General features: G+C 46.5%; 1 protein-coding gene across 1 annotated transcript in view; it reads right to left on the bottom strand.

Moving 5' to 3' along the window:
• Nucleotides 1-5,403: 5,403 nt before the first annotated feature.
• The window catches only part of EXD2 (exonuclease 3'-5' domain containing 2), a 17,828-nt gene continuing 6,677 nt past the window's right edge, over nucleotides 5,404-16,554 (bottom strand). Inside the window, exons 5-9 of the mRNA XM_032774802.2 lie at nucleotides 15,372-15,697; nucleotides 11,985-12,091; nucleotides 11,611-11,746; nucleotides 6,650-7,006; nucleotides 5,404-6,060 (exon numbers count right to left, since the gene is read on the bottom strand). Of these exons, the coding sequence (XP_032630693.1) occupies nucleotides 5,844-6,060; nucleotides 6,650-7,006; nucleotides 11,611-11,746; nucleotides 11,985-12,091; nucleotides 15,372-15,697 (1,143 nt within the window). The 3' untranslated portion in view covers nucleotides 5,404-5,843. The remainder of the gene's footprint in view (nucleotides 6,061-6,649; nucleotides 7,007-11,610; nucleotides 11,747-11,984; nucleotides 12,092-15,371; nucleotides 15,698-16,554) is intronic.

The raw sequence follows: 16,554 nt of genomic DNA, 5'->3' as shown, positions 1-16,554 counted from the left end.
CACTATCACCATTTTACAGATGGGGAACAGAGATGGAGAAATTAGGAGACTTATACAAGTTACACAAGAAACCTGTACCTGAGCCAAGATTTCAACTATGATCTCGTGTCCCAGTCTAGTGCCCTATCCACTAGGGCATCCTTCCTACAGGAGAATTACTATATAAAGTGCTCCCACTGGAGGGTGAAATCCTGTCTCCATTCAAGGTTTGTCATTGACTTAAATGGGGCCAAGATTTTACTCATTAAAAATAATAAAATCCTCAGACTTTTCCAGACTAGTTTACTGCAAGAAGCGGGTCATATGCAGAAAAATGTGGTGCAGTATAGAGGTTTTACTGAAACTTGTTTGAAAGGACCTGTGTAATTCAAGCAGGACTTCACCACTTGTGAGAAACATGGTCATCACAAATTCATGTTGATAAAACCTCTCTGGTAGAGTGTGCCCTGTTCATCTCTCACCAAAGATAGCAGAGGGGTCAGAACAGTTAAGAAAAAGGGTTTTTTTATTTAAAAAGTTAAATACAACTAAAATCTAGCACCAGGCGGAAACATGAATGCTGAACAGAAACAGCCAAGAACATTTAAATATCAACAGTAATAATTAACCCTCACATAATACACCTCTACCTCAATATAACGCTGTCCTCGGGAGCCAAAAAATCTTACCGTGTTATAGGTAAAACCGCATTATATAGAACTTGTTTTGCTCCACCGGAGTGTGCAGTCTCCCCCTTCCCTCCCCCCACCCCAGAGCACTGCTTTACTGCATTATATCCGAATTTGTGTTATATTGGGTCGCGTTATATCAGGGCAGAGGTGTAGCGTACATTTCCAAAGCATTTTACAAATATCAATGAATTAAGCCTCAACTTCCCTGTGAGGTAGGTAAGTATTATTAGCCCTATTTTACAGATGGGAAACTGAGGCACAGATAAGTTATGTGACTTGTTCAAGGCCACACAGCAAGTCAGTGTCAGAGCAAGATTAGTGCTCTGGGGCTCCTGGCTTCCAATTACGTGCACAGATGTCTACAAAATACTGCTTCTCTGAAGAAGCCTTTTCTTCCCTCCACGTCCTCTGTAAGACAGCTGACTCCATTTCAGAGTGATGTGAGAGGGTGCTTGCCAAAAGCTATTTATCAGAGGGTCTACACAGGAAGATTAAATTGGTAAGTAACATTTTTATAGACATGCTGTGTGTCTGAAAGGTGTTTTGTTTGTTTTTAAATAGATTTCTGACCATTCGTGCTCCCACACTGACAAGAGTCACAAATGATGTCACTTTTCCTCAAGATGCAGCAGCAGCCATCAGAAGGCTGAGAGACCTGTCTGCAATTCTGACCCAGTTCTCAATAAGACAGAAGTGCTATTTCTTCACATTGGGATCCTGTCCCTGAAACAGGAATGTCTCTTTAGGGAAGGTGTAATGGGGTAATCACCCCACTCCGGCCCTGGAAGGGTAAAAGCAGCCCTGGAGAGGGCTGCAGCTCTGAAAGCTGGGCTGATTGGGAAAGCAGCCACAGCTGTAGCTGGCTTAATGAGGGCCCAGCTGGCCCTTATAAGAGGGCAATGGGCCAGGAGCAGGCAGTCTCCCTCTAGCTGGGGAGGGAGATGGTCCTAGCTGCCTGAGCGCTAATGGGTCCTGGAGTGAAGCAGGGCTAGGGAAAGCCAGAGGAGCTGGGGAGCTCTGGGTCAGCAACTCCCCAGCTGCAGGGCCTTGAACAAGGCTCCTGGAGGTACTGGTTGCAGGGAAAGGCAGCAGATCAAAACCTCCCTTGCCTATGATGACTGGCTTATACAGACTGCAGTTGGCCCCAGTGAAAGGGGGCTATACGGGGACTGGCAGTTGCCCATGACTGAGGCAAGGTGGGAATAGGGGGTGGGGAGACCCTGAGACTGCAGGGGTATTGCCAGGGGGCAGCACCTCAAACATAAGGGGCATCGAGTCCAGGGAGAGACATGGGGGCCAAGCGACAGTGGGAGAGCTAATTCCCAAGATGACTACTAGGAAGTGCCGCAGGGGTGAGTCGCTGCATCATTACAGAAGGTTTCCTCCAAGAAAAGCTAACTCGGATGCAGCTGGCCTGCACCAAAAGCAAGGGGTGGGGGTGCAATTGTGGATTAATTTGGAGGTGCAGCCATGGGATGAGGGGGATCGGTCCACACTAGCACTTGGAAACAACAAAAAGGTTCATATCCCATGTGAAGAAGCCCTCCACGGTGCTTAGGTGGATGAACTGGATGTAACACACCTCTCAGGGGATGCCGACTATCACAAATTCATGCTGATCTAATCTCTCATAGACTCGTAGGTCAGAAGGGACCAATATGATCATCTAGTCTGACCTCCTGCACAAAGCAAGCCACAGACCCCTACCCATCCACTTTTATAACAAGCCCTAACCCATGACTGAGTTATTGAAGTCCTCAAAATTGTGGTTTGAAGACCTCAAGCTGCAGAGAATCCACCAGCAAGTGACCCATGCCCCACGCTGCAGAGGAAGGCGAAAAACCTCCAGGGCCCCTGCCAATCTGCCCTGGAGGAAAATTCCTTCCGGACCCCAAATATGGCGATCAGCTAAACCCTGAGCATGTGGGCAAGACTCACCAGCCAGCACCCAGGAAAGAATTCTCTGCAGTAACTCAGATCCCATCCCATCCAACATCCCCTCACAGACCATTGAGCAGACTTATCTGCTGATAATCCAAGATCAATTGCCCAAATTAAACTATCCCATCATATCATCCCCTCCATATACTTATCAAGCTTAGTCTTAAAGCCAGATAAGTCTTTTGCCCCCACTACTTCCCTCGGAAGGCTGTTCCAGAACTTCACTCCCCTAATGGTTAGAAACCTTCGTCTAATTTCAAGTCTAAACTTCCTAATATCCAGTTTGTACCCATTTGTCCTTGTGCCTACATTAGTACTAAGCTTAAATAATTCCTCTCCCTCCCTAACGTTAATCCCCCTGATATATTTATATAGAGCAAGCATATCCCCCCGGAGCCTTCTTTTGGCCAGGCTAAACAAGCCAAGCTCTTTGAGTCTCCTTTCATAAGGCAGGTTTTCCATTCCTCGGATCATCCTAGTAGCCCGTCTCTGAACCTGTTCCAGTTTGAATTCATCCTTCTTAAACATGGGACACCAGAACTGCACACAATATTCCAGGTGGGGTCTCACCAGCGCCGTATATAACGGCACTAACACCTCCTTCTCCTTGCTGGAAATACCTCGCCTGATGCATCCTAAAACCGCATTTGCTTTTTTAACAGCCATATCACATTGGCGGCTCATAGTCATCCTGCTATCAACCAATACCCCAAGGTCCTTCTCCTCCTCCGTCGCTTCCAACTGATGCGTCCCCAACGTATATCTAAAATTCTTATTATTAATCCCTAAGTGCATGACCTTGCACTTTTCACTATTATATTTCATCCTATTACTATTACTCCAGTTTACAAGGTGGTCCAGATCTTCCTGAATAGTATCCCGGTCCTTCTCCGTGTTAGCAATACCCCCCAGCTTCGTGTCATCCGCAAACTTTATTAGCACATTCCCGCTCTTTGTGCCAAGGTCAGTAACAAAAAGGTTAAATAAGATCGGTCCCAAAACCGATCCTTGAGGGACTCCACTAGTAACCTCCTTCCAGCCTGACAATTCACCCTTCAGTACGACCCGCTGGAGTCTCCCCTTTAACCAGTTCCTTATCCACCTTACAACTTTCATATTCATCCCCATCTTTTCCAATTTAACTAACAGTTCCCCATGCGGAACCGTGTCAAACGCCTTACTGAAATCGAGGTAAATTAGATCTACCGCATTTCCTTTGTCTAAGTAATCCGTCACCTTCTCAAAGAAGGAGATCAGGTTGGTTTGGCACGATCTACCTTTAGTAAATCCATGTTGCAATTCGTCCCAATTACCATTGACCTCAATGTCCTTAACTACTTTCTCCCTTAAAATTTTTTCCAAGACCTTACACACTACAGACGTCAAGCTAACAGGCCTATAATTACCCGGATCACTTTTATTCCCTTTCTTAAAAATAGGAACTACGTTAGCAATTCTCCAGTCGTACGGTACAACCCCTGAGTTTACCGATTGCTTAAAAATTCTCGCTAACGGGCTCGCAATTTCACGCGCCAGTTCCTTTAATATCCTCGGATGGAGATTGTCCGGGCCCTCCGATTTTGTCCCATTAAGCTGTTCAAGTTTGGCCTCTACCTCAGATGCGGTAATATCCACCTCCATATCCACATTCCCGTTTATCATCCCTCCATCATCCCTAAACTCCTCACTAGTCTTATTAAAGACCGAGGCAAAGTACTTATTTAGATATTGGGCCATGCCTAGGTTATCCTTAACCTCCGTTCCATCCTCAGTGTATAGCGGCCCCACTTCTTCTTTCTTTGTTTTCTTCTTATTTATGTGGCTGTAGAACCTTTTACTATTGGTTTTGATTCCCTTTGCAAGGTCCAGTTCTACGCGGCTTTTAGCCTTCCTCACTTTATCCCTACATGTTCTGACCTCACTAAGGTAGCTTCCCTTGCTAATCCCGCCTTTCTTCCACTCCCTGTAAGCTTTCTGCTTTTTCCTAATCCCCTCTCTGAGTTGCTTGCTCATCCAGCTTGGCCTACAACTCCTGCCCATGGTTTTTTTCCCCTTTCTTGGGATGCAGGCTTCCGACAGTTTCCGCAGCTGCGACTTAAAGTAATTCCAGGCCTCCTCCGCATTTAAATCCACAAGTTCCTCCGTCCACTCCACTTCCCTAACTAATTTCCTTAATTCTTTAAAATTAGCCCTCTAGAAGTCGAAAACCCTAATCCCAGATCTACGTTTGTTTATCCTTCCATCTAATTTGAATTGAATCAGCTCATGATCACTCGAACCAAGGTTGTCCCCTACCACCATTTCTTCTACGAGGTCCTCACTGCTCACCAAAACCAAATCTAAAATGGCATCCCCTCTCGTAGGTACTTCAACTACTTGATGAAGAAATCCATCCGCTATCACATCCAGAAAAATCTGACCCCTATTATTCTTGCAAGCACTCGTCCTCCAGTCTATATCCGGGAAGTTGAAGTCTCCCATAATCACACATTTCCCCTTTGTGTTTACTTCATTAAAGACATTAAAGAGGTCTCTATCCATATCCAAATCAGATCCCGGCGGTCTGTAGCACACCCCAAGCACTATCTCAGGGGAGGCTCTAGTAGCTTTTTTACCCAGTGTGATTTTTGCCCAGACAGACTCTGTCTTATCCATTCCATCACTTCTTATTTCATTACAGTTAACCTCATCACTGATGTACAATGCTACTCCACCACCTTTGCCTTTCTTCCTGTCTTTTCTAAACAGCACATAGCCTTCAATACCTGTACTCCAGTCACGAGTATTATTCCACCAGGTTTCTGTTATCCTCTCTCTGGCAGAATCTGCCCTGTTCATCTCTCAAAGATGGCAGAGGGCTCAGAACACTTTAGAAAGTGCCAATTTTTGTCCGGTCCGTTTGAGCAGAGGAAAAGTCTCCTTAGCACATCTCCTGTGGATTGAAACAGTCTAATAAAAGTGGAGGAGCTCATGTCTGCATACATGACGACCCCATCTCTGTAAAACAAGATGGTGAAGAACCAAGCAGCTCCATTCAGACCATGGTTAAAAATTCCAACCATCTTTTAACATTGAAGTCACATGATTTAACCACTGGTAGTGTTGCTGAGTCCCAGCAGAGCCACTGCTGACAACAGGAGTCTCCCTGGGCCATCCTGTACCCAGGAGCTTGCAGCTCCAAAAGGGAGATAAAAGTCAAATAGTCCTTCCAGTCGCTATCTGGAGTCACTTTCACGACAGCTGGATCCGAAGGTCCTCCCCATATTTTCGGATCAGCTTCCCATGATTGTGGTTGACTGACCACCGCTCTGGAAGATGCTTCGGTTGCATGGTGTCCAGAAAGTGCTGCCGCCAGCGCCTCTCCAGTTCCATGAGCGAGCGCAGTCCCCCTTTGGCGAAGCACTGCACTACCTTCAGCCCATGTGGCATGTAGCTCTCATTACAAATCCTGCCAAGACACAAGGGGGGTTGGTTTCACACAAACCCATTATGGGACTCTCGGTCTCCCAATACCGTGACGTGCTGGGCACCCTCACACCCAAAGCACTTGACAAACACAAGGCTCAGCTAGGCAGGCTGGGCCAACAGAGTTGCCCACCCGACTACTCCCCACACCCATAGCAGAATAATAACCTGAGTGAGAGACTGTACGTGTCTCGCTGCAGGAAACATGTAATCTATAGCCCCAATCTCACAAGTGTATTGATGCTGGGGGTTCCCTGTGCCTGCACAGAGCTCTGCAGCACTGTAACGCACTGTGTAAACACCCAGTTTGTTAAACTCTGGCCCTGGTTTTACAGGGAGATTAAAACAACAGGAGGTACTTTTAAAGGAGCTCGGGGGGGGGGGAGAGTAGGCCTATTACTTAGCTCTGCCAATGCTGCTGGGATTTTTGTTGCTGTTGTACTATTTATGTATCAGGGCATCCAGGGCCTTGGCTAGGTGTCTTTTTCTGTAACTGAAGTCTAAATACATATACACATGCGCACACACAGACAGCTAAAACATTAGACTTAGTCACTGGGCTCTTGTAATACCTGGTTTCCAGGCCTGCTGCTTCCTGAAGCATCTCTGAAGTAATGGTCTCTGTGTTAAAGAAGTCCTTGATTCCTTGCAGCAGCTCCTCCCTCCTGGTGTCAGGCAAGCTGTCTGCATTCAGCAAAGCCCTGGCCCCTGACCGGACCTGCCTTCGCAGGGGATCCTCCAGCAGGCGCACCCCTTCCTCACAGCCAATGAGGGCACCAAACTCCTCGGCCAGCCGCTGTTTGAGATGATTGTCGTAGTAATTGGAGATGGCATGGCAAGAAGTGCAAAGCAGCAGAACGTCATGGGAGTTGTGGTCCTTCATCTGGATGGGGAAGTGTCTCCTGTACTCATGAGGTACGATGTTCTTCCTGGGAAGGAAATAGCAACAGTTAACTAAGATTTCAGATGGCTGTTCCATCAGGCGTGTAAGTAGAAGTTGATGGCAAGACTGATATAGAAAAGGAACCACCCCAGAAGCTGGAGCTTTCCACATCTGGTCTTAGCTCAGGAGTGTACTGTGCTTTTTTTTTTAAAAGTCAGAAAATTACCTGTAAAGACAGCATTGGATCAGTTCTCTGTGTGTACTCCACGGCCAATCTGATGATCTCAGTGACAGAAATGTATTTTTGCTTTCTACTGCCGTTAGCCCTGCAGAGACATCACTAGATTCTGTCCTGGCCAGTGCATCAAAAGAATTCCTAATAAAAGCCCCAATCCCGCAGGTATTTATGCGTATGTTTAACGATACTCCTATTAGCGCTCCCATTAACCTCAAAGGGACTACTCGTGTGAAGTAAGGCACACGCCTCAGTGCTTGCAGGACTGGGCCCAATTCCAAATGCAGGACCAAATTCTACCCTCAGCTACACTGTGCATCCCCAGAGGGCACAAAGGAATTGCACAGTTGTAACTAACTGCAAAGTATGGCCGACAGAATCTTTACTACTTGTGATAACGAACTAGTAAGAGGCAGCCCAGCTTGACCTTCAGATCCCAGCATGAGTCTTGCAGGCAGGGCAATTAGAAAAATACTCCTTTGTAACCTAGGTATGTTTTCTCTGGAAGCTACTGAGACACAATCAACAGGGAACCCTGTGTAAGAAGTCAAAGAAATTTGGGCCATTCTTTTAGATACATTTGGATAAAAATGTCGAGACTACTCAAAGAAAGCCAGACCTCCATTCCACCTAAATGCTCCCTTTCCTAGTTACATGTCTTCTCCTATTTTACTTCTCTAACCCCCACCCTAATGTGTTAGGTCCATGTCTTGCAGATCTGACGAGTAGTAAGATTGCAGAATTCTACGGGCAATCCCATCAAGCATGCAGTATACTGAAACGTATACAAACTGTAAGTCAATTAGCTTTCTGTTTGTTTTCTTCATATAAAAAAAAAATAATCAATGAAAATTAATCGCAACCCACCCCACAACCCAAAATGACCCCACAGTGCCATTTTAGAGGTATTTTTCAGAGCTGATTCATAGTTAAAGACAAAAATGTGTAAATTCATAAGAACATAAGAATGGCCATACTGTATTACGAAAATGTCTAATCAAAACCGTCATCTGTGGCATGTTACCCTCAATGAGGGCATCAGGGGTGAAATGAAATTTTATAAAAGTTATGAGCAACTGCAAAATCACTACTGAGCATACCAAGGGTATGTCTATACCGCCCACATTACAGTGCGGCAGCACTGTGACCTGGGCAATGCAGTCATGGTTTATTGCCGGGAGAGAGCTCTCCTGGCGATAAAAAATGACCTCCCTGAATGAGCGGCAGTAGCTTTATCGCCGGGAGCTCCCGGTGATAAAAGTGCTGTTTATACTGGTGCTTTTCAGCGCTAAAACTTTTGTCGCTCAGGAGCGTTTTTTCACACCCCTGAATGACTAAAGTTTTAGCCCTGAAAGTGGCAGTGTAAACACAGCCTTAGTAGACATATGAGGATTTTTATCAAGCTGATGAAGCTCTGGGCTCTCATATGACACCTGAAGGGATGAAAAGAACTGTGCATGCGCACTGCTTGGCCTAGGTGCAGGGGGCTGCAACGGAGAGGGAAAGCCACTGGGAAAGTTTGCAACAAGATTGTACAGGCCTCTGTAAAAGCATTCCAACATCCCTTCCCAAAAAATCTATGAAGAAAGCACCCTTAACCCAGAAAAAATCTGCAGCCAGACAGCCCCACTGTCACACAAAGGGTTTTAGATTCTCTCCACAGTTTCTGATGCATTTGGATGAATTTTTCAGAAATTGGAAGCTCTCGTTTAACAATAAATATGTCGGTCTTTTTCTGCTACAGAGGCACAACTGTCCCACCATAATAGGGAGATCAGACAGCAAGTGTGAAAAATCGGGATGGGGTGGGGGGTGGGTAATAGGAGCCAATATAAGAAAGAGACCCAAAAATTGAGATTGTCTCTATAAAGTTGGGACTTCTGGTCACCCTACATTATAAAGTGACTGTGCTGCTGGTCAGTTCATGTAGCCTTGCAGGACACTGCTCCCAGCTAAACAATAGCAGCTGTAAAGACTAGAACTCACCCTCCTTCACACCAATTAGCTTTATGGATATGTAGGTGTCACAGCTCACCTGGGCCATTTAAATGCTAACAACAGGATTAAATACAGAAAGGTGAGACAGTCAGGGTCCGGACACCAACAGGGAAAACAGATGGTTTAAATCCCCAGAATGATCAGTTAAACCAAATGATTGCATATTGCTTTATTGTACTATATGAATAAGGTCTTTTATGAAAGCTTGTAATATTCTGAACTTGATGGTTATTACGAGATGTGTGTACAGATTGTGGTTATGGAGCTTTTCTGTATTCACAAATACATACTGTGTTAATAATCCACACTACAGCTTCAGCTACACCTCCCAGCGGGGGCTAAGCAATGAAGCAAGGAGGGGCACTGCCCAAACTGGAAGTTTACATGAAACTGGCTTCAAGTAATGATTAATGGCCCATCGTCCTTTCTGGGCTGGACAATGTGAGTTAACAGAAAGACATTGGGACATCCAGGCTATCAAGTCAAGAGGGAATTTCCCCATTCTGAATAAACATGGGGCACCATAGATTGGGGGGGGGAGCGGGAGGGGGAATGGAAAGCCTTTAAAAACAGGCTTGGGTCTCAGGTTTTTTATCCAGACCTTTAGGGACAGTCTTGTAGCGAGACGCTCTCCACGAACGCTGGATCCCACCTCTAGGTAGTGCGTATGCTGAGAAACTGTCTTATGGCAAAGGGTAACTTATATCATAAAAGGGATTTTATCTAATATGGAAGTGTAAAAGCCTAGGTTGTTTTTATGTTTATTTGCTGTGTCACCTATATAGGTTTGCTTTTCCTTATTCTTATCTTCGAATCTGTGGTTTTGCTATTAAATAAACTTTGTTATTTTTACCCCAAGCAAGTCTCTCACATGCAAGCTGTGGGCAATGTGCAGCCAAAGTATCCAGGGGGCTGGTTTTATACCTTCTCAGGTGACAAACTGGAAAGTCAGAGTACCTGGTAGTTAAGAACTCAGGAAGTACAGATTTGGGGCGACTAGGAACTGGAAGGGTGGTTGGTGTCACACTCCAAGGAGTAACTAGACTGGTGAGAGCATGCACTTGTGGGCTGGCTACTGGTGTCAGAGATCTGAACAACAGCTGCACAGCACGAAGGCTTCCAAAGTTAAAGGGCAGGCAGTCACAGAACCCCTTACTGGTCTTGGTTGTTCCCAAAACATCACACAGCGTTTTTCCTTCTCTTTCTTTGAGAAAAAAGTTAAACTGAGGAGGTATGCGTACTACTAGCCTGTCCAGGCTGGACTGCAGCCTGCACTCTCTGTTTGAACATAGCTTGTTCTCCAGTGAGAGTAAGCACAACTGTTTTCTACCAGAAGGAATGTCAACCTCTCTCCCATGTCAATCTTGTCCAGAGACATACGATTAAGGCTGCGAGTCTGCCATGGATTCCATGACTTCTGCAGAGGCCAGTGTGGCTGGTTTCGGGGCTTCCTGAGCAGCTTGGGCAAGTTGCACCAGCCACTGCTGGGGCAGTATTGGGCCATCATGTCCCCCTCCCTTCCTGCCCCAGCAGAGCAGTAGTTTAGGTGTGAGAGAGGGCTCAGGGCTGGGGCAGAGGTTTAGGATGGGGGGCGGCACTTACCTCGGGAGGCTCCCCAGAAGTGGCTGGCATGTCTCTGCAGTTCCTAGGCAGAGGGACCAGGGGGCTCTGCGCGCGGCCCCTGCCTGCGCGTTCCCAGCCAATGAGAGCTGCGGAGCCAGCACTTGTGGTGGGGTCAGCGCACGGAGCCCCCCTGGCCTTCCCTCCCGCTATGAGCTGCAGGGACATGCCGGCTGGTTCCGAGGAGCTGCGCAGAGCCAGGTAGGGAGCCTGCCAGCCCTCTTCCTCCCTCAACCCCCGAAGGAGCACCCTCTGCACCCTGGCCTGCCTTCTATCTTCCACCATGGAGCACCCGCGGTGCCCCGGCCCACCCTCTCCTCTCCTCTTTCCCCCTCCCCCACGGATCGCCCACTGCGCTCTCTCTCCTCCCCCCATGGAGCCCCCATGGCACCCAGGCCCGCCTTCTCTTCTCTTCCCCTCCCATGGCACACCCGCGACACCCTGCCCTCCTCCCACACGCCCCTGGAGACCTGCGGTGCCCTGGCCCAAGTTCTAGTTAGGGGTATACAGTACAAGTCATGGACAGGTCATAGGCTGTGAATTTTTGTTTACTGACCTCTCCATGACTTTTACTAAAAATACCTGTGACTAAAACGTAGCCCTTATATATGATCATGTGGTCCTTGAATGGCTGCGGTCTACCAGAGATACACACTGAATTCTACACAAGCATGACTGTGTCCCAGTTTACCTGCCACTGGTAAACAACACAAAGTTTCTTATGGTAGAGACTGAACTTGATCAGGGTCTCACTCTACCAGATGTATTTTTCTTTCCTGCACTGTGTAAAAACTCACCGGATGTAGGACTCTCTCTTGCCACACACCACACACAGGTTCTCCTTAACTGTCAGATAATAATCGACTTGTGACTCAGGACGTCCTGAGGGCTCGAACTGCAGCTTCACAACAAATGGATCTGTGCTCACCAACTCTGGAAGGGTGGAGACAGAGAGGGAGGCCTTTAACCATTGCACGTGGAAAGCTAAACGAATTAAGCACAAAGTCGGGGGACACATCCTGTTTATTCCTTCCCCCAACATCTCCAGTAATTGGATCTCTGTTCAGACCTGGGCCCCTTCTCAAAAGTATCATTTCTCACCCAACAACATCATGGCAAAGAAAAGATCTCTTTCCTAGATACAGACGGATATGAGGACTGGAATACGTACCTCCAATGCCCTTGTCCAGGTACCATTGGGCCTTTTTGCGATCACAAGTGCACAGAGGCTGTCCATCTGGTGCATGCAGGAAGCAGTTATCATACAGGGGGGATTTTCTGTGAAACAGAGTGAACATCATGACAATTAAAATAAACGGGACTCCCAGAAACCAAGCTCTATGTATCTACATATTTCATGCTGCATACATGCAGCATCCTTTACGTCAGTCGAGTGCCCTCAGGAGTACACACACTTCTAGCCCTCAGCAACCTGTATTTATGGGCCAAGCAGCATACTGGCAGAACAGGTCACCGAGGGCAGCAAACTCCTCAGTGACTGACAGTTCTGGCTACAACTACTGGCTGTGAAGGATCTGTTTCCCAGATCAGCAGCCAGTACCCATGAAGCTGGGAACTTTGAACCCTCTGTTGACGCTATCATTGACAATAGGCTTGCTTACATTTCAGAATTAAAAGTGAGCGACTCTCAATAGTGAGAAGTAACTTATATGTTTAAAATCTGGTTTGGATGCTCTCCGGTGTTTTCACCAATACAGGGAAGGAATTATTTTTTTCCAATCATCATCTTTACTTTGACAGCACCACTTTAACAAAACTAAATGCCTGAGGAGGAAGATGGCTGCATCTTCCAGCCAGGAGACCCTGAGCAAAACAGCGGCAACAAAGCTAAGTAATTGCTCAGGAGTAGGGATGGACAGCTACTGTTGTAGTGCAAAGTGCTCCTTCCCCTACAATCCATACTCTATTCACCAGCACCAGTGTGATCACAGCAGCAAAGAATTCTCTCAGTTGAACTGCTACTGCAAGAAACATCAGGCCAAGAACTCTTGCACAAATTTAAAATACTCAGTAATTCATACTCTCTCTACAGTAGGGAATTTGACAAAAATACTCTCACCAGTGCATGTTGATAAACAAAAAACAAAACACAAAAACAAACAAAAAAAAAACACCACACACACACACACACACCCCACCACAGGAATATGTTGGGATTGGTCTATTCTAGGCGTCGGCAACCTACAGGACATGTGCCAAAGGTGGCATGCGAGCCAATTTTTCATGGCACACAGGGCAGGCTGGCAAGGGGCCAGCAGCGGGAACCCCAGAGCGGCAGCAGGCTGAGCAGCTCAGCCCGCCGCTGCTCTGGGGTTTCCATCGCCGGCTCCTGCTAGCTGCCGTCCTGCCGCCGGTCCCACTCAGCGCCAACTGCTGGCCCGGGGGATGGAACCCCAGGCTGGGAGGGGGCTGAGACCCCAGCTGGCAAGGAGCTGGTGGTGGAAACCCCAGAGCAGCAGCGGGCTGAGCTGTTCAGCCTGCTGCCCTCTGGGGTTCCCGCTGCTGGCCCCTTGCCGGCCAAGGTCCCACTTGGCACCCGCTGCTGGGCTGGAGGATGGAACCCCAGGCTGGCAGCGGGCTGAGGCCCTCGCTGGCAAGGAGCCGGTGATGGAAACCCCAGAGCGGTGGTGGTCAGCCCGCCACTGCTCTGAGGTTCTGGCTGCTGGCCCCTTGCCAGCTGGGGTCCCCGCAGCCCCGCTCACCTTGCTTCCAGTTGGAGTTCCAGCGCAGGCCCCCTGCCAGACAGGGTCCAGGCTTCCGGCCCTGCTCAGTCACCAGCTCCACTCACCTCAGCTGTTGATCTGGGGTTCCAGCCGCTGACCTCCTGCCAGCCAGTTATCAACTGATAACTCAGAAGCCCGTGCGCAGCTTAAAGTATCTAAACAGGTGCTACTAGACACTGGAAAACTCAGCAAGGAAAAGCAAGGGCAAGGATCACACTGAAATAATAAATTCTGCATTTTAATTTAAATTTAAATAAAGCTTCTGAAACATTTTGAAAACCTTGTTTACTTTACATATAACAGTAGTTTGGTTATATATTATGGACTTAGAGAGATCTTTTAAAAAACCTTCAAATGTATTACTGGCATGCGAAGCCTTAAATTAGAGTGTATATATGAAGACTCAGCATACCACTGCCGAAAGGCTGCAGACCCCTGGTCTATTCTAGGGTTCCTACCAGTGATTATCAGCAGTTCAGGTGAACTGGTAGTAAGCAGTAAAGGCGACACTGTTTAGCCTGGCCAGCCAAGACAGAGGATACAGAAAATAAATGGAGAGGCAAGTGTGATAGCTCAGTCAAAGGAGTCATCTGAGTGATTTATGGATCCATTTTTTTTTCCCCAAATTAAAACAAACATTCTCGCAGAAATCAGCAACAGAAAAAACATTTTGATCACATCTAATCTAACCCCAGAGACCAGGGAAGGAGTATTCCCTACAATATGTTCTCCAGCACTTTGTCTTGACTAGTTTTAAGTCTCTCTAATGAAGGAGACACTTGGTTTATTTTTTTAAAAAAACCATCAAATACAGACAACAGCCTGGATTTAGCTTAGAATTCTGTTCAATCAGCTATTTAGTTTTTCCTAGGGGGCTGAGCCCTTCTTGGACTGTTTGATGTTGGCTCAAAATGTTTCCTGGAACTATGAAGAGACCAGAGAAAAATCACCCGTAAGTAACAGAACACTGTTATTTCTGTTTTAATTGTTAAAGAATACTAATGGATCAGTTTTCTGGCTCCATTAAATTATCTCCCCCACAGATAACCTGAGAATCTTAAAGGAGAAGGTTAGCATTGAAATGTCTATTTTTCCTTTTCATTTGGCTATGACTGAAGATGTTTAACTCCCCATGTTTGTGTATATAAAATCTGATATCAAATTAAATTTAAAAACAGGCATATCAATTCTGCATCTCCCCTTGCTGGATTCAGATTAAGACAGTTTATCTAAACTTGTTTTAATTAAAAAACATTGTATATAAAATAACTGAAGTTTCAGACAGTCAGATTCCATTGTTACATAAGAATTTAGAATTTGCCTGATCAGAGCAGACCATGGGTTGAAGTCTCGTATCCTGCCTCCAGCAATAGTTAACAGCTGGTGCCTGTGAAGAAAACAACCACCTCAGTCTAGCATTATCCATCCTGCCTGGCCAACTGTGAAATGCTCTGCTTAGGTGCAGGCCAGAGATTTTCCTTCCTGAGCTCTGAGGCAGCCAAATTATACTTGATTATATCCCTATTTTAGAAAGCAGAATGGCAAATGTCGTATTGCTCTGAGGTTTGCTCAGTGGGTTAGAACCTCTCTATAGCATCAGAATGATCTCGAGCTCTCTTTTAGCAGTTGGTAAATGTATCTCACTCATTTTTTCCATCACTTATATCTTAAATTTAACTCTCAGGGTTAGTTATTGAAGGCCAGAAATAGTGAATGTGCATAACCATAATGAGCAGGGCTGGAAGTATCAATCAAAATCCTGTCCTTGCAAGTTTAGTTAAGGTGCATATAGTAAAAAAGGCACATGTAATTACCTTGCAGAATATCCCACACCGAGGGGCTTTCGCTTCTGTTTGCGGGGATCCTTCACTTGTTGATTTACTGGGGACTGGCCATTAGATGCCGACTTCCGATTCCTTGGTTTCTGCTGGGAGTCCACTTCTCCATTTCCATCATCTCCTAGACTGTTGCTACTTCTTCCCCTGAAAGGGACATCCATCAAGCCCTGGCACTTGCCCAGTACTTTTTGCCAAGCAACAACAGCATTTTCACCTCCAGATGCAGCAGGGATGAAGAAGAGTCCCAGCAGATGGAGAAACAGAGCCATTGAGACCTGGGCATCTTTGGCAGCATAAGAGACCTGGAAAAAAGAGCCAGAGCTCTGTGTTACTGCGCAGGAGGGCTAACGCCTTGTGAGGACCTGAGACAAGATCCCCCAACACAGCGAATGTGAAACATCATTTCTAGGTAAAGAGGGAGTAGCATTTATTTGACTTAGGAACTTACACTGAGATCCAGCACTGAGCGCTGAAGTAAGGGTCTGGGAGCCTCTAGCATTCCCTACCTAGAACCACAGACCCGCCTCTTCATTATGCAATCTGAAGCCCTTTCAGTAATCTACAGTGTAGACAGTTGACCCCTAGAGGGAGCCAGAAGGTATTATATTGTAGATTGCTACAAAGTCAATTTTAAGAGTGAAGGACAAGCAGAGCTCAAAAGACAATATTTACATATGCTCACTGTAATCCTGTCTGTTATACACCACTCAAAATGATCACACAGACAGACTAACTTCAAAGGTAAATACACCTTTATATAGTTACCTCCCTGCTCTCCAAAAGCTCAATGATAATCTACTCATTATAGGCTCAGTCCTGAAGGGGCTGAGCACACAGGCTCTTGTCAAGCAAAGTCCTTGAGCATCTGCTTAAAGTTAAGCATGAGTCGTTCCATTCAAATCTGTGTGATTACTCATGTGCTTGAAGTTAAGCAGGTGCTCAAGGACTTTGCTGAATCAGGATGAGCGTGCTCGGCACCTTCAAGGCTCAACCCCCAAACCAGATACAGGCCACTCACAAAACCCTCACAGATCAACAATCACCAAGTCCCTGGCGCTTGCCTATGAACAGAGATAATACCTGGCACTTCAATCCTCTTACATCCAAATATGTCAAACAGCTTTCCAAAGACTAAGCCTTGAACACCGCCCCCACCCAC

The sequence above is a fragment of the Chelonoidis abingdonii genome, chromosome 4 (assembly GCF_003597395.2).
Source record: "Chelonoidis abingdonii isolate Lonesome George chromosome 4, CheloAbing_2.0, whole genome shotgun sequence".
NCBI lineage: Eukaryota > Metazoa > Chordata > Testudines > Testudinidae > Chelonoidis > Chelonoidis abingdonii.
Note: the sequence above shows the minus strand (reverse complement) of the source record. Positions and strands in the feature narration are given on the sequence as shown.